The sequence below is a fragment of the Callorhinchus milii genome, unplaced genomic scaffold, assembly GCF_018977255.1.
Source record: "Callorhinchus milii isolate IMCB2004 unplaced genomic scaffold, IMCB_Cmil_1.0 Scaffold12, whole genome shotgun sequence".
Classification (NCBI taxonomy): domain Eukaryota; kingdom Metazoa; phylum Chordata; class Chondrichthyes; order Chimaeriformes; family Callorhinchidae; genus Callorhinchus; species Callorhinchus milii.
In genome coordinates this window covers 3,482,118-3,507,891 of record NW_024704753.1, presented here as the reverse complement: position 1 = coordinate 3,507,891, position 25,774 = coordinate 3,482,118, and the positions used below count along the sequence as shown (strand labels likewise).

The following is a 25,774-nucleotide window of genomic DNA, read 5'->3' as shown; positions in this document are numbered from 1 at the left end:
CATCGAGCATGTTCCTACGTGTATCCCATCGTTCGTGTTGGCCCAATTCCCACTTCCACCCTTAAGACACAAAGCGGAATTGCTTTTAGTTCAGTGCTACATGCAGACTGAGCTTTGAGCAACGACTGGACAAGCAAAGGCTCTTTATCCTCGAGAGAAGACAACAGCACAACAACAAGACCTTGCATTTATGTACTTGCAAGACGTCTCAAAGAGGAACGTACAGAAGAGGTGTGCAATGTTTAAGATAGAAAAGTGAACCCAGAACAATACTTCAGAATGCCCCAAGACAGGTTGAGAGTGGCAAGGGCCAATTTCAGGAGAGACACCATTGAGAGTATTTTTGTACCTGGGGGGTAATTATTGACTGGAACCGGTGGGTAGGAAGGGCTACTTGAGGCCAGGACTCTTTCATCTCTTTTTCAACAAGGTGGCGGGATCTTTAACATCAACAGGTACAGACGGGAGCTCGGTTTGACGTCTCATCACACCACTGCAATTACTGACAGGCAGCAAATAACCGGCGCAAATCTCGCTGCGCAGTGCGGGATGAAGATCCATCAATGTTCATTAAGCGGTGAATGCAAATTTGCGAGCATTCATTTCCAAGCGTCTGCGAGAGAACACTCACTTAAAAAATAAGCTCGCTCATGAATGTTCATTTCAAACACACAGCTGGCATTTGTTCTTAAATGCCCACATGTTATTTTAAGCAGGATCAACTTGGGGGAAAACATATTTTTTTACTGGCATTGATGTAGATCAGAAAAGCAAGTCAAATCCACTTTCAACTCTTTTTTTTTTAAATTACCTTCAAATAAAAGACTGAATTCCTACAGCTGCAATCGGGTCACACCTGGAAACTGAGCGGGGAGATAGATCCAAGGCAAGTTGACTGCGAGACGTTTCATTCAACCTGATTCCGAGTCATTCATTGCACAAATTTATCAACAGAATTGCAACCCAAAGGCCCTTCCTGTGCTAAGATATATTTAGTGGTAATGAAATATCGTGTAAAACAGCCACATTATGGATGGTCTCGATTTCTGAAACGCTCTGAACAGATGATCCAATGTACACCAGTGCCTGACTGGTCCCAGATCAGTGATGCACTATCCTTGTGGAACAAGATCATGGGGTATCATAGAAACAGGATGTCAGGGTTACCCTATCCTTGCAGTCTTTTGTCTAAATGTGTAAATACTATGTATATGTAACGATATGATATTATTTAAGGGAAATGGGGAAGGCTTATCCCTTTAAATGGGTTCTGTTTCAGAAGCTGCTTAAGAACATAAGAACATAAGAAACGCTCGACGAAAGGAGGCAAAGGAGGGAGGGAGGGAAGGAGGGAGGGAGGGAGGGAGGTGGAGGGATTACGGGATGGAGTTCCAGAGGGTGGGGAAAAGGCTAAAGGCTCAACCGCTGATGGCAAGGTGGTGACACGGAGCAGGCCAGAGCGAGCCGAGCAGAAGGAGCGGACAGATTGGTCCCAGGAAGCAATGAGTGTTGGAATGCAAGGGAAGCCTGAGGTTTACTGGGTTCTTGCCGTGTTGTAGTTAACCAGGTCATGTTAGCTAGCGTTCATTTCAAAAATTTCCCCCTCAAAGGATGAGTGTGTTTCAAACAATAATAATCCTTGAAAATAATCCTTGCATTTGAGACAGCGTCTTATCACGTCGTCGAGGGGTCTCAAAGCGATTCACAGAACATACTGTAGAGTGAATTGACTGGATATGTTGTTGGCGAAATCCGGCAGCCAATTGCGCACAGCAGCGTCCCACAAACATTGAGCGAATTGAGTGACCAAATTATTAATATTATTTTATTATCCTCGGAAAAGCGATACGCTAATCGACTAACAACCGGGTTCTTACTTACTGCTAGGTAAACAGGTGTGTGGAGTAAGGAAATTTGCCCAACGTTTCACCCTGCCGGGAATCGAACTCAGGTCTCTCGCTTGCGAGGCGAACGCTCTAACCACTGAGCTACAGGACTCCTCTACAGGAGCTTCAAATCCGACTGATCCTGTGAAAGGGTTACACAAAGTCTGGGATGCAACAGGGAAAAGGTTCCAAATGGACAAGCAAACCTGCCAGAAAGCAGAGAAAGATGACTTAAGGGATGATTATCTCTTAAAGAAGACAGATGCTTTCAAAGCCACTCCATCCCTTATAAATAAAGACAAAGAGGTGGGCGGGGGGGTGGGGGGGGGGCTTAAAGAAGAAAGATAGCAACGTCAAAGTAATTTGGGTGGCGGAGTGGGGAGCGAATCGTTCTCTCTCTGTCTCTCTCTGACCCACCGGGTGACACCGTGGTGGGGTTGATTGGGCTGCAGTCAGCAACTCAGAACAAACCAGAGTCGCTTCAAACACTGTAAAGGTCAAGTGATTGCGATCCATCTTGCACAGCCTACAATTCCTTGCGGACAATTTCAGCCTCAGCTAAACAAGCTCGTTCCAGTTTATCACACTCAAAGATCGAAAGTCTCGCGCACACAAAACACTGTGCTGTTCTGTATAAAGCGGGTCGGCTATTAGCCAGGAGAAGCACTTGCCGGCCTTCAAGAATTGATAAGTTTCACGTGTGGAGTTTTGGCCCGCAGGGAATTGTGGCGGCCGATTTTGCACACGGCGAGATCCCTCAATAATAGCTGAAAATTGGGGAACGGTCAATTTTCCCTGGTGGTTTGTTGACCAGGGAACCGGGAGGAACTGCTGTCCCCTTAAAGCTAATGTTTGCTACACCGGTTACGCCTCTGCTTTGCCCTTCAATGAACCACAAACCCTTATCCAGGTTTTCATCAGCTCGAGACGAGTGGGGAAATATTCCGCTGAGCATTGATGTCGGCCACTAGTGTGACTTCCCATTCTAATCGTTCATCGTCAAAGGTCCCTAGTGTAACGCTCACTGGAGTTACACAGACTTGGTACCAATGCTCTGCTCCACTTAGCCACTGCCTACCCCACTCTTTCACCCACGAGTATGCAGTCAGTTCATTTTACGGTATATTGGGTGAAGCGCTTTGAGACGCCTCAATGACGTGATAAGGGGCTCTATCAACTGCGAGGATTATTATTTGTATTAATATAACTTTCTGAAAATCTCTTCCAGATTCCCCTCGGCTTGCACTTCCCAGTCGTGCTGTTCGCGGGATGTTTTTGTGCGCAGATTGGGCTGCCGGGTTGGCCTACAAAAAAATACAGTCGCTGCCCTTTACAGTTCGTCCCGTGAAGCGCTTTGAGGCGTCCTCTCAGTGTGAAAGCTGCCGCATCAAAAGCAACGATGATCATTGTTGTTCTTGCCTTCAAGACCATTTTGTAACAAAATAATTTCAACGTGCCTTTGGTCGACAAGGTCAATGTCCCCATCCTCCAGTCCCTCGCTCTGTGAAGCATTTGAGAAGTCATCGCAATGCTACGCAAATGCAAGTTCTATTCCTTGCTGTTACCAGCTACTTGAATCTGCTGAGAAAAAACATCTTGAATCATCAGTCCCAGGTGACCTGAGCTACCCAACAGCTAACATGGCTCAACGGTACCCATGACAGCGACTTTCAATTGTATTCTTGTCGGCACGATCTTGTTAGTTTGATGTTTGCGACGACAAGGCTTTCCACCTGACGATGCTGATATTACATAATCCTCGGTTGTGTTTTAGCTCGCTTGCTGGGTTTGAAATGCTACAGCTCAGGGATTTATTTTCTTCCCGGAACACGAGCACTGGTGCGGGCAACTCAAGTTTCTGCTTTCTGCCTGTCAAACACACAAACGCGGACGGAGCCTGGAATCGTTTGGCGCCTCGGAGAAAGGGGATTGTGATAATACCTCTCCGAGAAGCCGGCTGGCCCACAGGGGCTGAGTCGATACGATTTTTCTTCACAAAATTGATTGTCGAGAACATACATCGTGAGAGACATGGAGGTACTGGGCAGCTTCGCAAGCGGCAAAACTTCCTTAAGTCCTTAAGTGTTTGTGTCAGCTCAACAAAAACAACTTGCATTTATATATAGCCCTTCACGCCGGACGGCGTCTCAGAGCACTCTCAGCTACGACTTGGAAAGTTTGGGGTTTAAGCCCCATGTTGGCAATTGGAACTCATATCATCCAGGCTGATGCTCCAATGCATCGCTGCCTTGTCGGAAGTGACACCCTTCGCGTGAGACATTAAACAGAGGGGTTTAGGTGGACGTTAGAGATCCCAATGCACTATTCGAAAAGAGAAGAGAGTTGGCTCCTGGTGTCTGGGACAAACCTGGACAATCCCCTAATAAAATTGGTCATTCGCTTCATGGCTGTTTGTGGGACACTGCTCTGCCCAAATTGGCTGTCATATTTGCTCACAAATCACACAGGCACTGCACATAGTTCTGTTATCAAATCATCAAATGGTTAATTATGTGCACCAGAAAAACAACGTCGAATTTTTAATTCCAAGAATCCAGAAGCAAATTGCCATCCGCAACAAAATGCCTCTTGTTCTGAGCGTGTATTTTTCACCCATAAAATGGGGTCCACCTTTGCTTTTGTGAACGAGCGAATATTTGGAACTGAATTGAGACCTCGTGTTATTTCCTTGACGTGTTAATCAGGATATTCTAAGAAAGACACAGGAAGAAAAATGAAGTGCTTGTTCAAAGCGGGGAAAGCAGTGGGTGGGGGACTTTAACTGTGCTTTTTTCATCACTGTAAATGTAAGGCATTATTACCTGCAGAACTGTGGCTTGAAACTGTGGGATAATTCTGTTATAGGACAAAAAACTCCAATTTGGGTTTTCACCAATTTGATCCAAATGCTTTCTTAAAGCATGTTAAAAGTGGCAAATTATTTGTGGCTAGACAATAATTGACGCTTGAGAGCAACTAAAAGGCAATAATTTCATCTCTGAGTTGTTTTAATAATGTGCTCTGTCCGTGCTCTGAAACTAGGAGTTTAATTGGTTTTTCCTGAAATGTTTTTCAACCCAGATTATATTTTTGTCTGATGTAATACTAGTTGGACGTCAGTTTTATTCCTGAGTTTCTCCCTTTTGCCAGGGACAAAGCGGCTGTTTTTTACACACCTGTTCTCATTCAAGAATTAATGGTCGATAATTTAAATTGATATTTGTGATATCATTCACAATATGTTTCGCAGTATCACAAAATGTGTCAGCCTGGCTCAGTTGGTAGCAGTTTTGCCTCTGATTCAGAAGGCAATGGGTTCGTTTCGATCTCAATGTCTACGCTAACTCTAATTCTGTGCTGCGGTTGACTTGCATGGTTAGAGGTGCCATCCTTCAGATGAGACTGATTAAACTGAGATACCATCACCCTCTTTGAGATCCCATGGCACGACTCGAAAAGAGAAGGGCCTTTCTCCCGCTATCCTGACCGACAACCGTCCAGATGAAGACTTTATAGTGTATTCTGTGAAGCGCTGTGAGACCCTCAAAGACGCGATAAGGCGCTATATCAGATGCAAGCATTTTTCTTCTTATTTATTGCATTTCCTGTCTTCTGAGCTCCAGTACATGTTCAGATTTCATTGACAGTTTCCATTGAGTCACGAGCGCAGGCAGCATGGAGTGATGGTAACCCACGGACACTGTGATAGATTTGAATGTAGATAAACGCATAACTAGCCTTGCCGAGGAATTTTGTGCTTGGATCACAGCTTCCCATAAACTGCATTGAAAATAACCAATTCTCATCTGTTTGTAATGCAGCCACTTAATCATGCGTTGCGCAATTGAATCGGAACAAAACAAAAACAGCAAGACAGAGCACTGAGATCTCTCAACAAAAACAATGTATTTTACACGAGATAAATAGGTTTCGAGAACGTGTTGCTGCCTGGGACTGAGGTTTGACAGGTGGACTGACAGTGTTAGTACACTGAATTTATCACTGTATCTCCGCTCCAGTTGATGCTGCGTCTGCTGAGTTTTTCCCCATTAACTCAGGGGTTCCCCAGGGGGAATTGCCCTTTTCATGCTTTTGTTCCTTCTCCGCGTGAAGGAACTTGTGCACTCAACCACCAGCCCCGTCCGCTCTGGGCACTTTGCATCCGCCAACTTCTTTCAGCTTGTGTGCAATGCTCTGGCTTTGCAGAGGCTGAGCAGCACTGAGATCTCCTCTACGCCCTTCAACAAAATGCTTTGCCAAACAAAAATAGCTGCCGTTATAAGGTAAACCACTTCAAGAGTCAACATAATTATCCCACGCAGATTATCCCGCACTATATCGATGATAAAAATATAATAATCCTTGCATTTGATATTGTGTTAGGAGAATATCTCAAAGCTGCGTGTTTTTGTAGGCAAACACAGCAGCTAGCATCCACACATGAACATCCCACAAGTAACTATGAAGCGAATGACCTATTTTATCTGAGGGATCTGTTGTCTGGGACACCGGGAGAAGAACTTCCTCGAGTATTTGTTCACCTCAACCTCAAATTTCCCTGAAATCTTCCCATATTTTTTGTCTTACAAGCCGAAAACTTGCCTCGGTCTTTCTTTCTTTCTTGCGTTCGTTTCGATGCAACAATAAAAATTCATGACCATCTGTGGTTCTGCAATCTGAACATCCACGAGGATAAGAGAGCTGCAAATGTTTTGTTTCGTTCTAAAGAAGACCCTGGTTAGTTAGTGGAGAAAATGTGCAGTAAAAAAGGGATTAATCTCAAAAAGCCACAAAGACCCTTGAGCTGGTGCCCAGTTAACTAGTGGTTGATGGCCACTTGACTTATTGAGGCATCGGTTTGACAAACTGGCCCAGTCTTATCCATTTCTGCCTGGACAGACCTCCAGAAAGAATCATAAAGAATCATGAGGGGACAACAGAGTCAGTAGAGGGATGAAGGGCAACAAAGTTCGGTACAGGCAGGAGTGGAAAATAATAATGGGCTCAATACCATTGTCTAATATTGACTCAATTAATTAACTCCAGTGTTCAGAGACTACATCTTCTTCTGGTGCTTTATGGACTGCTCACACTGACCTCTATATTAGCACATTTGATGTCAGCCCAAATTAATTATCTCGCTCCAAGCCAGTTTGGTCAACTAACTTCAAATGCGCGTCTTTGACTGTGTTTTCCCTTATTTTTCTCCATCCCCGGCTCCTCCGACCCCTACCACGCCCCCGCCCCAAGTTTCTACTCCAGCTTGGGTGCTAATAATCCTTGACATAGCACCTTATCATGTCATTGAGACATCTCAAAGCGCTTTAGAGAATGTACTGTAAAGTGAATTGACTGTATATTTTGTGGGCGAAACGCTTTGAGCCGACCTCCCGACATGAAAGGCACTGTATAAATATAAATTGTTTTGTATTGTAACTCTTCGTCCCCTTAAACAGCTATCGCAACAAGTTTTGTCCTCACTCACAGTAGATGCCATTCACGTACCCTAACTGGTGGGAGAGCGTATTTCTCATTGACTTGGCTGGGATCGCACTGGCAATGAAAGGGGAGGACAATATTTGATACCAAGCTGAAGAAATATCCCGATTCCCATTCAATCTGGCAAACGTGTGTTGGTTGAGAAATCTGAAGCCCTTTTGGGAATTTGATACCAGCATGTGTTCCAACAGATTATTCCAACAATAAAGGCGTTCGGAGAGAAAAAAACTACTCTTGAATATTATTTACCATTTTATATTCTTGGGGAGGTGACTAATTGCAGAATTTACTAGTTGATTAAGCAATTCAATGGTGACTTCTTTCAATTACCGCATTTAATTTTCCTGCTATCTGAGCCTCTCATAGTTCCCTGGTATTATCCATCATGAACCAACATTCAAGAAAATGTCATCTTTCAGCCATGGGGATTGATGCCACATCCATCATTTAGGGAAAGGAGGGGAGAAAAACAATGATTATTTGATTAATAATGCAATTACCATTTGTTTTTTGTTTGTTTTCCCTTCTGTCTACCAATACCCTTTCGCTCGCCACTACAGTGCAGTCTGCCTCCATTGACTTCATTTCAAATTAATCCTTATGAACAACAAAAATCTTTGCACCTGATGCAGCACCATGCGGCTCTGGCCAGCAAGACATCTCAAAATGCTTCACGATGAACTGTGCATGAAATGAAGAGCCAGTTTTACGTGGGGAATTATTAGCTAGAATCTTACACAAGATGACTAGGTGAAACGCCCTTCTCTTTTCAAGCACTACCAAGGGGATCTTTGAAGTCCACCTAAACAAGCAGAGAGGACCTCAGTTTAATGTCTCCTCTAAACGATAATACACCTGGACTATAGTCTAGGTCTAGGTTGGCATTCCAGTTCAGCACTGGGGGAGCTCTGCATTGACAGAGGTACTGTTCTTCGGATGAGATGTTAAACCGAGATCTGGTCTGTGTTCAAGAGGATCGTAAAGATGCCGAGACACTACTGAACAAAAAAGAAGTGAGTTTCTGTGGGCGTCCTGACCCAAAAATACTTGGTCATGGCTGTTGTGGCCCATTGCTATGCACAAATTGACTGCTGCATTTACCTACAAAATATACAGTCGTTGAACTTCACGGTAAAATCCGATTAAACGTTTGGAGACATCTCAATGATGTGATAAGGTCTATATCAAATGCAGGCAATGTTGTTATTATTAATACTACTATTATTAGTTTTTTATTATCTAATAATCACCCTGTCCTCAACTGACACTTGCAGCGATGGATTCCACACCCGAACAACTCCCTGAGTGAGGAAATCTGCCCTAATGAGTCGTAGCTTCACAAATTAGTGAGTTATCAGAGGTTTCTAACAGGAAGAGTTGATGATAGCTGACGTTGATTGACAGATGCCTTTAGATCAGGGTCGGAGATGTGCACAGCACTTACGTAGACTGTGAACAGGAACAGGCAGAAGGACAAAGGATTGGAGAGCAGTAGGAACAACAGGTAACTGCTCTAAGAGGCTGTTTTCTAGTTAATTAACCAGCAATTGCAATTTTTCAACATGCTGCATCAACTAAACATTTATTAATTCTCTTAATAATAAACAAATCATTGTAATTTTATAACGCAATGCACCAGGATGCGCAAACCTCACAATTATTTTAGTAAATCACTCATCACGTGTAATCTGGTGAAATCCCTGCTGATTCACCACAAAACACAGCTAATTACAGTCCTTCACGAATCACCTGGCCGGGTTATTTCGGTGACACAGGTCGAGGGCTGTAATCGTAAGTAAGTATTTTTTGCACGGCGTTAAACAGCTCACAAGCTCATGCCAGGAACGATAATGGTATTGTTATTGATTAGAAACCGAATGGTTTGTAAATGATCTTGCCATGTGCGGAGTAGGCAGCTGAAGTGAATCAGTCAAAGGGGTTTTGATGAATTTCATTAACCATGACAGCGATGTCTAAATGGCTTATAAAAATCAGCATAATGCCTTGACTGCAATATCACTTATATCTCCCTCCTAGGCTTCTGTTGTACTGCAAGTACTTGTACTTCTGACGTCTCCAAGTGCTTCACAGGATATACTTTTGTGGACGCAACGTGGCAGCCAATTGCGCACAGCAGTGTCCCACAAACAAGTCATGGATTGAGTGACCAATTTTTTTTTTGGAAGGAATTATTATAACAACTACAAATTACACAGTCACTACACTGTACCCTGTGAAGGGTTATGAGACAACCTCCCGAGGTGAAAGGCGCTGATTCAAGTAAGGATTATTATTTTTATTATTTGGGTGGGGCCTCGCCAACATTCACTTTGTCTGCGGTCAATCTGTGGACAACGGTCAACAGAAATTCTATCAGGTTTCGTTATTAAGAAACTCTTTAAGTATTACCGCAAATTAGACCCCCATCCCACCCCTCACCCTTCCTCTCTCTCTCTCTCTCTCTTTCTCACTCTCTCCTTCTCTCTCTCTTCCTGGTGTCATGTTCTGACACCAGTTAGAGAAGGTCTCTCGGCCGTGCTGCCTGTTACGTCACCTGGCCATCAGGAGAGAGTTCTTGACTTCAATGTGACAAGTAGCAAAATGTGTGCAGTGGGAAGCAGATGGCGAGGAGATTCAGGCGAGCAGCCTGAAAGAGCACCGGATCGCTTAGAATCATCACAAAGTGCAAAGCAAAGTGTTCACAGTTTGATGGGTTGAAGTAATACGCCAATAGACCCTTTGGGAGGAGCAAGGCCTACACCAAGTGTAGCGACTGTTATTCTGAGGGCCAGCAAGGGGCCCGTGTGAGCCAGCAAGGTTCCACAACCAGCCCTGAGGGCAACGAAGCAACTGCTCTGGAGGACTGGACAGATTGTAGAAACCCATTCGATCTCGTAATGCTCCGACCTTCAAAGGAATGGGGGTTTGCTCTGTTCTTGCCGACTGAACATGGAGATGATGATGGAGACGGTGGTGGTGGTGGAGGAGGAGGAGGAGGAGGAGGAGGAGGAGGAGGAGGAGGAGGAGGAGGAGGAGGAGGAGGAGGAGGAGGAGGAGGAGGAGGAGGAGAAGCTGACCGGAGAAAACTGAGCCACGAATTAATAATTTAATTTAAGACGCTGCAATTTTTTGAGTGGTTGCCAAATCGATTTTTTTCTGAAAGGTTTGAAACTTTCTGCTGTGCTCACTCGTCGTTTTGAGTGCCATCTCGTCCTACTGAGCGCATTCGGTAGATTCAATCACAAGTCAGAGTGATTTAGTGTGAGATCGCGAGGTACCCCATGGATTCCGCCATTGCTTTCAACTGCAAGATTGAGTGATGATGTGCAAACAAGCGGTTCACAGTTTGATGGGTTGAAGTAATATGTCAACAGACAATGAAATACCCTTTGTTATGAGCAATACCTTAACCGTGTGTTTACAACTACTTCCAAAGCGAATTGAAGCCAAAGTTGGTGGAATCTGTCACTTTTACATACATATATTGAAGTTGATAAGTAGTTGGCAAAAGAAAATTCAGTGTGCCTGGAGGATTTGAGTGAGTGTTTTATCCTCCAAATGAATTTAGTTTCATTGTGCTTGAAATTGTGTAGAAAAGAGAATCCAAAGGGAGATGAAAGTATTAAGACAAGACATACATGGCAATAAATCAGATTATTACGTGCCAGAGAGGCAGGAAATACAGCGAGATACGGTGTGTGTGTGTGTGTGAGTGTTTGTGTGTGTGTGAAACTAAGACTGGGTTGGAGCAATTGCAAGGGGGAATAAGAAACAGATGGAAGAGACATGCGTACTCCAGGAATGTATGAGTGAGAAAAGGCAATTCAGCCACTGAATGATCTTGTTTTGTTAGCCAGGTCCTGTTTCGGAATTGAATCTGACCATTCTTTCCTCTCTGTCTGTGTCAGAGGAAGATGACATCTAGCCAGAATTATGTCAGTGATATGACATTGGAAACAAACTAGTCCGTGCCGGTGTTCTTACAAAGAGCAATTCTCTCAGTCCTTCCAAATTAAGACCGAATTCAAGAATTTCATACAATTCTGAACCATCTAATTTTTTCTAAGACAAAATTGTTGTAAAGCCTGAGACTGTGTGATTACGAGGCAATACTTTTAATGGAGTCATTCGGGTGAAATTACTTCCACAGCTCAATGAGGCAATGCCTGGAGAGCGTCAATTTAAGATAGCTAGCGAATGAGCAAACAGGGAGGTAAGGAGAAGGTTTTTCAACGCACAGAGTGGTTAGGATATGGAATACCCAGCTGGGAGCTGTGGTTGAGACAGAATCCATATTAGCTTTTAAAAGGAAACTAGATAGATATCTAAAAAAATGGAGTAAACCGCAGAGGTATGGGGAAAAGGTAGTTTAAATGGGACTGAAAAGATTGCTCTTTAAAAGAGCCAGGAGAGAAACGATGGGCCGAATGGCTTCCTTCTGCCCTGTACATTTCTGTGGGTGTACGTGGAATTTTCTGGCCTCACATTGGTAAGGAAAACCTGGTGAATCAATTGTGTTACTTCACTTGGAATGAGGCGAGGATTAAGTATTTACCCTTTTGTCCGGTGCAGGTTTGTTTAAGTCCTTGGAACCCGTTACTCCGCATTGACAGCGGGAAACATTCACAATGAAGGACGCTGTATAAAATGCAAGTTGATTTGAGTAGATGGTGTTGTTTTGATGAATGAATGTTATGTATTCATCCCCGTCCCTATGGCTCCTATGATGAACGTTCCAGGAAATTGCCATTTGCAGCTTTTTGCATTGTTGGCTGCAGTCTTTCCTTCAGATAATCGCCTGTCTCCTGTAATGTCTAATTCATGCTGAATTGAGTGGCTGATAACGAGAGAGTGGAATGGAGAACAAAGCTGTTTTTTTTTTTGTCCTGATAATAATAAATCAAGGGTGGGTAGAGATGATTGAGAGACTGAGAGATGAGGGAGAAAGAACGGTGAGAGACAAAAATCCAGAGATAAGCGACGGCTAAAAGAGAAACGGTGATCAGGAGCCAGACGGAGAGAAGACAAGTCAGGGACAATGCAAGCTGACAGAAGGAATGAGGAGCAAGTGACACGAGCCGGATGGAATTGATAGCGAGAAAGCTTCACGTCGAAGAGAACAGACTCTGGGAGATACAGAGCGTGGAATTCTACCCATTTTCCAATCCATTCTCACTGAACAAAAGATGTCCCCTGCATTGATCATTCTTACAACAACAACTTGGATTTATATAGCGCCCTCCAAGACCTGAAAATGGGAAGAGAGGGGGCGAGGCGAAGGGAGTGAGGAAGGGAGTTCCAGAGCCTCGGGGCGTAGTGGCTGAAGGCACGGCCGCCGATGTTGGAGTGGAGGATTCGGGGGACAAGGAGGAGGCCAGACCCGGAGGAACGAAGGCAACGGCACTGTTGTGAGGAGAGAGGAGGTCAGAGAGGGAAGAGGTTGCAGAGGAGTGGAGGGATTTGAAGAGAAGGATGAGGATCTTGAAGTCGATCCTCTCTGGGACAGACAGCCAGTGCAGTCTGGCAAGGACTGGGGTGATCGGGGAGCGGAGTATAAGGATTAATAATAATCCTTGCATTTTATATAGCGCCTTATCACATCATTGAGATGTTTTAAAGCGCTTCACGGAAATTGTAAAGTGAATTGACTGTATATTTTGTGGGCGAAACGCGACAACCAACACTTTCAATACCTGCTTACAGGAACTATTTCTTAACCCCTCAAAGCAGTGCAGATGTGTTTACACATCTGAGCGTTATGATTATTGGTTTATTATCATTGGTTTATTATCATTCTCGCATTTGATGATGGGCTTCATCACCTCGTCTCAAAGAGCTTCACGCAATTATTTTTTACCGGGAGGTGCAATGACTGTGCAGCTGTAAGCAAAAATGGCCACCGATTTGCACACAGCAACGTAACACAAAGAGCCGAGATGCGAGTGACTAAATTTACTTTAATTTAATTTAATTTGGCTCGTAACACTGGGAGAAACTTCTCTTTTCGAGCAGTGCTGTGGGGATCTCCAGTGTTCACCTGAACAGGCAAACGGGACATCAGTTCATCTGAAGCACAGCACCCCCAAAGTTACATTACATAGAGCGGAACAATTTCAAGATCCACACTCTTGTATCGAAATCCCTTCACGCCTTGACACCAACCCTCTCTCCCCAGCCAACTCTCTTCCTATACCACGATCCGCTGCCTCTCTCGACTGGCTCCGGCCTCCTCATTCTCCCATAGATGCTCTCCCCCACACCATCGGTGGCCGCTCTTTCAGCCACTACGCCCTGAAGCTGCAGAACCCTCTCCCTCAATCCTTTCACCTTGCCCCCCCCCCCCCACTCTCCCCATTTTCAGGTCGCGCTGAAGACCTTCCTCTTCGATCGTGCCTGAGGTCAACTTCCCCCTCCCCCTGGCTCGGAATCGGAGCTCCGCCACTGTTTAGCGCTCCGAGATGCCGTCCGGCGCGAAGGGCGCAGCAGCCATTTCTGTATATTGGACATCGGGGCTCCAAGGCAAAATAACAAGTGTGTGTGTGTGCGTAAAAAAAAATCCCTACATTAATCTCTCGTACTCTTCAATTGGTTTGTTTGATAAATAGCTCTCTGATTCCCTCTCAAGTCTCCTACACAATCTGCCTTTGTACTTGAAGTCATATTGAACATGGCTGTGCAGTATCAGAAGAATTGGGTTGCATTTCTTACACAGATTTTATTCGGGCCGATTGATGTTATTTTGGGTCTCTGGTGGCAGCAATGCCAGATTAAGGGACCTGCAAAATTCCACCTAGTCTTAACCTATCGAACCGCTTTGCCTTCAAACGTAATGCAGTGTTGCCAGCGAGAAAGATTTGAGTGGCTTTTAACTTTGATGCCGTTTCTTTCGAAGAACAGCAGAAAAACGGCATCCAAAATTATCAAATGAGCAACAGGTTAAAATTTATAAAAATATACAACCCACTCAGTCGTAAACCCAAATCGCTGTTAAGATTTCATCGCATCGCCTTTGTGCGACTTTCACAATCGTATCGAGCAATTTCGCCCGACCTCTTTGTGCTTTGAGACGACTGTACATTGAGAAACGTGCCCTACGTCAATACCAGGGAGACACAAAGGAAAATATGTGAGCGATTTCAAAAGCAGGAGGCAAGGTGTAGATCCAAGTGATTGCCCCTGTCTCACAGATTGGTGTTTAAACAACACGGGGCCTCATGGTTGAAAGGGTTGTAGTCAGACAGATCCTGAATTGTCAGATGAAAGAAAAGGGGCTTCAATCATGAGAGAGTTGGAGAAGATCCAGTGCATGTGCTCACAGGCACATTGTGTGAGGACAGGATCGGGCTTGGGTGTGATTTCTCTCCCATACCCTACCTCTCTTTTGCCCCTTCCCCCGTCAAATGTCCAACCTCCACCCACTGTCTAGGTTGACTCCAGAAAAAAAAGGCCACTTAGGCTGCAAAGGTGCTGGAGTGCGGCTGGTGACATTCACTGAGCCAAACCGTGGCACCAGCCGAGCCGAGAGGAGAGGAGAGGAGAGGAAGCGAGGAGTAAAAATTCAGTTAGTTGCCTGCCTCGCTACTGAATAACAGCGCCAGCTGTGTCGCTCGCCTGTTAACTGCCCACGAGAGAACCAAGTGAGCCAACAGACCAACAGTGTCACCCCCTGATTTACACCACCTAACTGCAAGGCAAACATGCAACCATTAACTGAAATAAGCTGCCATTATTCTTGAGCACCGCTTACTTTTATATTCAACAAAATACTGAGCGCTGGGTGGAGGCTGAGAGACACAGTTGGGTGGGTGGGAGTGGGGGTGGGGGTCAAACGTAAGCATGATATACTTTTGTAAACTTTGCAAAAGTGCAAGAACGCAAGGAAACATTTTCCTCTGTCCCTAAACCCCCCCCCACCCCCCAACCCCCCTCTCTCCTGTTTTCCTCACTGGAGTTACAGAATGAATAATCCCTCTTCCATACAGACTAATGAGCGATATTACATTTAAATGCTCACATTAGATATGCTTCTTCAAATTTGGTGACATTTTACATTGAAGATAATACTGAACCAATGAGGCCTGTAATTAAACAGCCAAAAACGCTCCGAAGGGAGAGAGAGCAAATGTAACCTGCAAATTGACTCTATTAAAGCAAGCTGTTAGTTATTATCATGTTTTGTTTTCGTGTTTCATGCTATCAAAGCAAATATTATCACTTATACAGGCAGTAAATGTTATTTTTTTTCCCCACTTTACGGGAAGTCAAACATCACAGCGTTTGGATACTCTGCCCAAACCTACACGCCGCCCGCCTTTCCCTGCCATAACACGCAGTGAAAGTTTATCAGACTGGCTTACGATTCCCTCGCACGATGCAACTCCCAAACTTTGAAAAGGATTGAGCTAAATATTTAGTCGTGCGCTCATGGGTGGGTCTCTCAGATCGACAACTCTTCCCCTTTGTTCAACGACACACAGTTTGGGCTCTGGTTCACAGGCTTGCGGGCTCTTCACCAACATTGGCTCGGATGAAGAAGACCCTTCGACCTCTCTGATCTCACCCTTTAGACCACCCAGCCTTCAGTCCTCCCAATTGGGGAAGGCCAACCTTCCCCCCACACCACCACCACCTTGTCTCACACACATTATTGTAATTTGAAGAAATTATAATAATTCCTTCCAAAAAAAAATGTGGTCACTCAATCCATGACTGTTTGTGGGGACGCTGCTGTGCGCAATTGGCTGCCGCGTTTCGCCCACAAATATACCGTCAATTCACCTTACAGTGTATTCTGTGAAGCGCTTTGAGACGTCTCGAAGACGTGAAAAGCGCTATATCAAAATGCAAGGTTTATTATTATTATTATTATTATTATTATTATTATTATTATTATTATTAAGAGCTTATGGCTGAACCAGTGACCAGAAAGACACAAGATTCTGGCCCTTCTATTAATAGCCCAATAATGCACGTTGTGGTTCATTATTTCCTGGCATTGCACAGCTGATCAAATTGGTCCCTCGTGCAAAGGGACACACAGCCCCTTTGGCAAAAGGCTCCATCCACACTAAATAAAATGTCCTCTCCGACTCCCTAGTGTAAGTCAGGCAGTCCAGCATTGAGTTGAGACTGCCTTCTGATCAATTTGGGGCTTCATGTTCTTTCACTTTATACCACCCCAGCTGACCACAACTTTTTATATTCGTCACTGGATGAAATTTCTGCTTCATAATCACTCCCAGACATCAATTGTTCTCCATCAATTGATTCCTAGATTAGATCGTCTTATCATGTCATTGAGACGTCTCCAAATTGAGAGCAAATTCAGCAATTTGCCGAATCCTGGACATTCTGAAATGCTAAGAAAATCGAATACTCCTCCTGGAAACCAGGGTGGAATTACTCACTCACAACACCAAAGAAGGCAAACTATAAAAGGATGAGGGGAAAGGATAGGATATTGGAACAAAATGCATGGCTTTTTCAGAGAGCTGGGACTGAAGAGCCAAATGGTAGATTTAGAGGATTTAAAGAAAAATAATGCCCTGAAATGAATTCTGAATTGAACCAGGCTCCTTTTGTGCATTAGTTCATCCATCTAATCAAGTCTCCTATTTACATTTGTGTTTGAGTGGAACACTGATCGAAAAACCCTCTGGTAATAGACTGTAGATAATTTCCTTGGTGACATTTAAGCACTGCTGTTGCCTTTTTTTTTGCCGACGTCTGTCAAGTTGGACGTGAAAGATGATTCATGGGGAAGCTCAGAAACTGAAAGGACAAAAAATCCATCGCAGGACAAAGAAAAGTCAATTTATGAACTCAATATTGACAACATGGTTGTCTGACCTGCTGGCAAGCGAGATTACATCATTTTGTTCCTACGTTTCGCTGGCTCTCCCGTAGTTAAAATTATAATTGCTGTAAGGGAAAGGAAAAACCTCAAGTTGCAAGATAATTGTTCTGTCAGATTCGATTTCGAAGGAATAAGTGAGGACAAGGTTTATTACAAAGCAGCTAAATGTCAACTTTGTCCACATTTTGATGAACGAATGATTAAGACAAGGTGTGGGGGGGAGAGGGGGGGTGTAGAGGGCTGTAGGAGTGGGGGGGTTTAATTCTACAGGCTGAGCGAAACTCTCTGTTCTTTAGATTGATGTCTGATATATGATATAGGGCGGAGCACTGGAACTGAATAGACAACTTGCCCCCAGAGCCGGTGCAAACTTGATGGGCCGATTGGCCACCTTGCAAGCTGTAAATTATGTTCACAAGTGATTTTGCTCTTCCAAGAATAAAATCAGCATGGAAAGGAACACCGTTTGTCTTAGTTAACAAACTGGGACCATTGCAGGGCAGTAAGTGACAGAGTGGGACAGGAAACCGCTGAGGCCGCAAGGGTGTCCCAGCTGTCAATCGACAGATTCGATGTGTAAGTCCAGTACCTTCACACACTATATCTCGGTACTTCTTCGCACAGCGAACGTTTCATGCGCGTTTCGCTCAGTTGGTCAGAGCACAATAAAATGAACTGTTGGAATTGGAACTGAAATGATGTAGCACGTACGTTGCTCTAATAATATGGCTTAATTCTCCTGAGAGTCATTATTCTCTGCTTTTGTTTTCCATTTTATGCTTTGTTAATTTCTCCTGGTGTCCCACGAGCCGATGAATTCTCTTTGCATTCCCTGTAATAACTTAACTGCCTATTAATGATCTCACTTTATCAGATGCTGGCTTTTAAACGTTGCTCTTATTCACAGTGGATAGAACCACTTAATGTCTGTGTGGCATTCGCACAATCCAGCGTATCTCAGTGCAATGGGCTCACTCCCCTCTTCCCCCCAAACACCCCCCGCCACCCATCCCACTCTCACTTAGTAATAATAATAATCCTTGCATTTAATACAGCGTCTTATCACGTTATTGAGATGTCTCAAAGCGCTTCACAGAATATATTGTAAAGTAAATTGACTGTATATTTTGGGGGTGAAACGCAGCAGCCAATTGCGCACAGCAGCGTCCCACAAACAGACGTGGATTGAGTGACCAAATGTTTATTGTGTTCCTACTTACCCCCTGAACAAGGCTTTGCTCTCTGTCTAAACCCGACAAAGACTTCTCTCAAACTGCAACAAGCAAAGAAACTTCTTGTAAATTCTAGCTGTTCCAAGATTTTCCTCTGAGGCTTAGGGGATCATGGAAGTCAAGTAAACCAAAATGGATTTTTTTTTTTGCATTAGGCTTTGCAGAAGCCCAACAAAATATTTAATGCGGGAGTTTGCGTGGGGAGAGAGAAAACGGACCATTAGTTTAATTTAGCCTGGTGTAAACCTTGGGGGCTTTGTAACTCAACTCCGCTCTTTGGAATCTGTCACTGCTGCTTACTAAGTACACGTTTATGTGAAGGAAAGTCACCTCCAGTTAAATGTCAACAGCTTAGCCAGTAGCCATCTGAGAACAGGGCTCTCCATGTCATAAGAAAATAGCAAGGCAGCATCAGTAATGCTCTCGAGCACCAGTAATCCAGTTACATGTGCACCAGTCACAGAACGTCAATTGATCCCAATGCAGCCAAGCATGGAGTTGGAGCTCTGCAGTTGAGAAACATAGCAAGAGAAAGAGAGAGAGAGCGAGAGCGAGAGCGAGAGAGAGAGAGGGAAGGTAGGTAGGAAAGAAGGAAATCAGGAAAAGGATAACCTGAAGAAAAGGCACAAGGGCCGTTATTGGAAACCTGTGAGGATGTACTCTTGCCAAACAGGGCCCAAGCTCTCCAGAATGAGGTGAGCAGGGTGCGTCCCTCTGGGGAGAGCGTGCGCGTTCCATACCAGGCCAACGGAAATTTGCCATGCGTTGTGGAACGTTTCTGTAGGTTGGTTTGGATACTCCTAAGTGGGTGTCTGTGTGTGAGTCCGAAACCTGGCTGACCACGTAGCTGATTTATCGTGACTGTGTGAGTGAGTGAGTGAGTGAGTGATCTTCATTAACATTCACAGAGAAACCTATCCACTGCCTGAAACTTGCTAGGTTAATGAATATCTCTGTTGATATTAATTATGGCTCTGCTGCACTCGTCCAGGCTCAGCAACCCTTTTCTCCCAGTCCTAATCACTCGCTGTTTAACTCTCCGAGTGCCACGCACCGTATTACAGCACCAGAGCGTTCTGCTCTTGAAATCCGAGACGTTTTCTAACTGTGCGCTTTTATTTCAATGCTGTCTGTCAAAAACTATCTGTCTATACCTGATTTTTTATGCAGGTGAGTGCTGAGTTACTGTAACATTCTCAAACGTCGATCGTGCCGTTTGTAAATGATTTTTGGTTGAAAAAGTGGCATTGATAACTAACAACAATTAGTGAAGACTGACATTTTCAAAAGTAGACGTAAATAGGCAATATCTATCATAGCTCAGGATTGATCAACGTACTATCGCTACACGTTATGGCCTGTGCGTTCGCCTGGCTCAGTTGTTAGCACCCTTGACTCCGAATCAGAAAGTTATGGGTTCAAGTCCCGTGTCGGGTCTTTGAGTTCACATCGTCTAAACTGACGCTGACACTATTTGAAAGAGAAGGGAGTTTCACCCCTGCGTCCTGGCCAATATACCCACCAAATCAAACCGGTCACTCCCTGAACGACTGTTATTGTTAAAACACACAAAAAAAGGGAATTTTGTTTCATTCAATGTGGCATTTTTATGACGATTTCTCGATATTTGCGTTATACGAAGTGGAAGGGGGGGGGGGCGCCCCTGATTAAAATCTTTTAAGGGTGTCATTAGCGGATTCAAAGATGACTTCCGCCCCTGGCCCGATCCCTATGAAGTGAGTCGGTTGATAAATATCTTGTAACATCAAACCACCGGCCGGCGGGGCAGGAGACGGAAAGGTGAGAAACGTATCCTTTTTGACCTTCCCCCAACGACCAAATCCCATTTTTGGGGAAAAGGGAAAAAGGAATCAAATGGGTCTCAGTGGCACATATATGAAAAAATAAGGGTCACATTCCCGCTCTCTCCCCCCACCCCTTAAAAAATACTTTCCTCTCTGACTGGTAAATCTGTCTTGCACGAGCTCACACATGATCAGAACCTTCCCCCACCCTCCCCCAAATAAAAGACAAACAAAATTACATCTGCTAAAATACCGGAGCACCGGTGCTTTTAAGAATAGATTCTCAAGAAACCAATTACAGCAACGTGCTTCCTTAGGGAGAGGAGGAAGCAGCGAGAAAGGGAATTCTAAACAGGCCCTGTAACCCTAAACAGTGACCTATTTCACACGCGAACGCTCCGGTAATACTGATTTAAGGCAGCAGCCGAAAGGTATTTTGTTTCCTCTCGATTTTACAGAGCACAACCCTCCCGAAACACATCGCCCCTGCCAGAGAGAAGGACTGACCTCCCAGAGCACCCGAACAAGAGAGGTGTATTAATGGAGCAATAAGTCTTTATTGGCGGTGTTGAGAATCGAATCACGAATATTAAAATTACAGCATCTCCAGCCGTACATGTATCATACTCTGAAGGTGACTTTAAAGCAGGTCCTTAATTGGGGGGGAAATTTAACCTATTTGCTTTTGCTTTTATTCGCTATGTTCATTCATTTGTTTTTCGTGCTTTAAAAGCAGCTTTGTGTTTTTTTGTGTTCTCTCGTTTGGGACGTCCTCCCGACGTGAAAAGCGCTATATCAAATGCAAGGATTATTATTATTATTATTAAAAGTGGGTTTGTGTCAGCCTTGGCCCCACGTCAGAACTTGAACTCACACGGGCTGAGCTGACACTCCAATGCAGCGCTGTGTGGGGGGGTGTTGCATTGATGGAGGTGCCGTCCTTCGGGTGAGACTTTGAACCCAGGTCGCGTCTGTGCCTGTTCAGGTGGACTTTAAAGATCCTGTGGTGTTGTTCGAAAAGAGAAGGGAGTTTCTCTCTCCTGGACTCCCAGCCAACAATCCCTCCAAATAAAACTTGGTCTCTCACTTCTTGGCTGCTTGTGGGACATTGCCTGCGCGCAAACTGGTTGCCGAGTTTGCCCCCAAATACAGTCGATCCACTTCACGGTGAATCCTGTGGAGCGCTTTGGGATGTCCTCCCGACGTGAAAAGAGCTACACCAAACGCAAGGATTATTATTATTTCTTAAGCGTTGTCAGCAACGCTGTGATCAGCTGAGGGCTGAGTTTGACCGCGACGCTGTGGTCACTTTTCTTAACCACGCACCTTTACCACGTCCGAATATCTCAAAGCGCTTCACGGCATTCGCGGTAAATACCGGGTGTGTTGGTGACGAGCGGCTAATTTACTGTTTGCAAGCTGCAAACGTAGTAATACGAATCCTTGCACTTGACACAGCTCCTTATCAAGTCGTCGAGACATCCCAAAGGCATCTCAAAAAGGATTTTCCCGTAAATCGCAGTGGCTGTGTTTCGTACGCGAATGTGGCAGCCAGTTTGCGCACTGCGCGGGTTCACGAACAGCCGTGGGGGGGGGGGATAAGATCTCGCGGAAAATAGGTTTTAAAAGTTTTGGGCACATCAGTGGGCGGTTGGGTTCTCAGACACGACGGGAGACGGCCTTTCTCATCGAATCAGCTGAGCTGCAAACGGATTTCTTGTGAGCCTTACAGAGGGAACCGGGTCACAGAGAATATCACTGAGTCTCGGCTCAGTTAATGGATTCTCCCACACACAATACAACGTCATTAGATTCACTTTGCAAAATTGAAACACGGAAAATGACACTCTAACTCGATTCCATTTATCTTCTCGGTTCCTTTTCAATTTTCCTCTCCTCCCCTCTCCCTCGCTCGGAAAGGGACTCCGAGAGATTTTCTTCCTCGACGTTCTACTGAGCTGAGCGTGCAGACTCCCTATTACCCTTTCAGAATGTGGCTTGCGGGTTGAACGTCGTTTAGCCGGTTCTCTTGTGTTTGTAAACGTTCTTCTAAATACTGCACGCTCAGATGGAAAAACGCTTCGCATTGCAGGATAAAGGCAGGTGTTGATATTGTTAATGTCTTCTTAAAAAGAGTATCAACGGGGGACTTAAAGCTTCACTATGGCATAAGTGTTAGCCTGCCGTCTCTCTCTGTGAGTACTGCTGACATTGTTTCGGAGCCTAAATCGAGCCCGAATGTGCACTGCGTCACACACGTCAATGATAATAATAAATATTAATAACCCTAACATTTGATACAGCGCCTTTCACGTCGGGAGAGTGTCCCAGAGCGCTTCTTTACTTAAGGGTTTGTGGGACGTTGCTGGGTGCAAATTGGCTACCTCGATGATGGGAGCAGGAGCCCTTTTTGTTGCGAGGGGAAGAAAATGTGACATTGCACCCTGCGCAGGGTCACTTGCGATGGCATCATCGGTGCAGTTGCTCCACCCCTTTCACCTTCTGCCATTTCTGTCAGGTCTCTTTCGCCCCACGAGCGAAAAGGATCCTTCAGTACGTGTCTGGCATTGAATCAATACGTTATGATAATAATAATCATCCTTGCGCTTGATACAGGGCCTTATCACGTCTTCGAGACGTCTCAAAGCGCTTCACAGAACATACTGTAAAGTGAATTGGCTGTATATTTTGAGGGCGAAACATGGCAGCCAAGTTGCACACAGCAGCGTCCCCACAAACAGTCGTGGATTGAAGCGACCAAATTATTTTTAGTTTATTTTTTTGAAAATAAAAAGCGATTGGAAAAGCGATCCGCCAATCGACTAATAACCGGGTTCCTACTTACTGCTAGGATAACAAGAGGCGCGTGGAGTAAGGAAACTTGGCCAACATTTTGCTCTGCCCATGAATTGAACCCAAGTCCTCTCGCTTGTGAAGCAAGTGCTCTAACCACTGAACTCCAGGACTCCACGGCTCTGTAGTTATTAGCTAGAAACCGACGGGTGACGCTACCGTGGTAACACGATCAGTCGATCAGTCAACGTACCTTTGACCACCAGGGACCCCGTGCTGTTTGCTGACCCGAAACTGTTGTGAGCGATGCACGTATAGAGACCCCCATCTCTCTTTGTCACGTTGGCTACTCTCAGGCTGCCGTCCTCCAGAATGAGAATCCTGCAACACAACATAATCAGCGAGAATCAACCAGGCGTTTGCGCCCCATAAACACAGGAACAATCCTCGCATTTGACCCGACGCCTCGCCTTCCACCTCGTGAGGACGTTCCTCAAAGCGCTTTGCGGGATTTTTACGACAACGTTACTCGCTGTCCACCAAAAGGAAGCCACCGGCCAGCCTGGGTCTTGTGAACCTGCAGCTAATGACCTCTGGGATTAGGTAAATAGGGTGCGTCAGCAAGTGCGATGTAAAGGCAATTTGTTGTTGTTGTTTTCTCTCCGGGTTGGGGGGGGTGGTGGGGGGGAGAGAGAGACAGAGAGTGCGCGTTCCACTCGAGACACAGGGATATTTCTGTGTGCAGATGGCAAACAGATGCAGAACTCTCAATCTGATTTAGATACTCTTAAACCCAGTGAAGGGTTTCTGTGTGTGTCGGACACCCAGCTGATCAAACCTTAATGAACAACTCAGCCTATGTTTTGATTTTGAGGAGCAGAGAAATCCAGTATCAATCCAGTATAACAGTGGGAGCTGTGCTGAAACCCGTGCTTGTCAACAGAAGTATTTTGTAAGTCAGCCGAGATCGATTTCCTCAGCGTTAGTTAAATGGTTGGTCACCCGCTTTGTCTGTGCAGCGCCTTCTTAATCACAACCCTCCCTCCCATCGATGCTCTGGCTCGGGTGGCCAGCCAGCAGCGTGAAGCATTTTGAAACACACAGTCACTCCGCTCGATTCTACCCTCCTCGAGACAACCGCCCAACGTGAAAGGCGCTCGCAAACACGGAAACCGGATTGGATTGTGCATCACAGTATTGCTCACGCTAATGACAATAATCCTCGCAATTGACTTTGGCGCCTTATCGCGTCTTCGAGACGTCTCAAAGCGCTTCACGGAATATACTGGAAAGTGAATTGACTGAATATTTTGCGGGTGAAACGCTGAGCTACAGCCCTCCACTAATGCAAACAGCACCACCACCAAAATGAGGCCGGATCTCCAGCTGGTCAGTTTCAAGGAGCTTAAAGTGTATTTATTGCACTCCTTCGCAGCGATCTGCACCATTAGCTTCTTAGCGGGGTGGCAAATCATTCGGGAGAAATTAATGACAAATAAACAAAGCACCATCGCAGGAATCGGTTGTGATATTTGAATCACTCTACTTTGTTTTTATTCCATCTTTGCCGCTCTGGCTATTCAACTGCAAAGCGTTTCAGCGTTGTCAATAAGCTTTGCATTTGAGGTAGTAGCTCTCACATAGAGGAAGACATCTTGAACGATTTTACTGTTAATGCAATACAATGCAATTTGCATTTGTATAGCTAACGCCTTTTAATAATAATAATAATAATAATCCTTGCATTTGATATAGCGCTTTTCACGTCGGGAGGACGTCCCAAAGCGCTTCACAGAACACACTGTAAAGTGAATTGACTGTATATTTGTGGGCGAACGCGGCAGCCAATTGCGCACAGCAATGTCCCACAAACAGTCGTGGATTGAAAATGACCAATTTATTATTTTTTTTTAGGAATTATTACCCCAGGAAAAGTGATCCTCCAATCGACTAACAATCGGGTTTGTGCCTACAGCTAGTCACACAGAGGCGTGTGGAGTAAGGAAACTTGCCCAACGTTTCACCCTGCCGGGAGTCGAACCCAGGTCTCTCGCTTGCGAGGCGAGGGCTCTAACCAATAAGCTACAGAACTCCACGTGTATCGAGTTAAGTGTAGTGACTGCGCGTTTCGCAGGAGAATGAACGGCTGTGGCTTCATCTGCAAAAGACAACTTTGCCGCCGTGTCGTTATGCGAACAAGCACCTCGTTCGTTCAGCCGAACTGATGTCAGGGGATAGAGTGCCTGGTGTTCCAGATATTCAGCTTCGTCAAACAGGGATTGCGTTACGAGGAGAGAAAGTCAATGGAATGAAAGGCGAGGACTCTTTGACTGGGCCGGTTTAATGTCAACAAGGACATTACAGGAAGCTGACATGTGTAAGCTACACTGGGATTGTTACATGCTAATAAAACCTCAAAGCCGATGACCAATCAATAAAGTGTACCCAGTACTCAGTAATCGATCCCTTTGGTGTGTCAGCTGCTTTCCTCCTGCTGCTGAAACACCCTTAATCACGTCTTGCGAAAAAAAACAAAATTGCTATTTCATCAACACCAAAAGAGGCCATTCAACCCGGTTCCATCCTAATTTCCTCCTCCCCTTCCATAACCCCCGCAGTCTCTTCCCACACGTTTCGACTCCCTTCTCTGCATTTCCATATATATAAAAAAAAGGGAACTAATTGCCACGTCAGTTCCTTTTA

The 25,774-nt window shown here is 45.0% G+C and overlaps 1 protein-coding gene across 1 annotated transcript in view; it reads right to left on the bottom strand.

The window, feature by feature from the left end:
• Window positions 1-25,774, bottom strand: part of cntn4 (contactin 4) — a 267,986-nt gene that overhangs the window by 57,011 nt on the left and 185,201 nt on the right. The window contains exon 12 of the mRNA XM_042339601.1: window positions 23,325-23,452. Coding sequence (XP_042195535.1) covers window positions 23,325-23,452 — 128 coding nt within the window. The remainder of the gene's footprint in view (window positions 1-23,324; window positions 23,453-25,774) is intronic.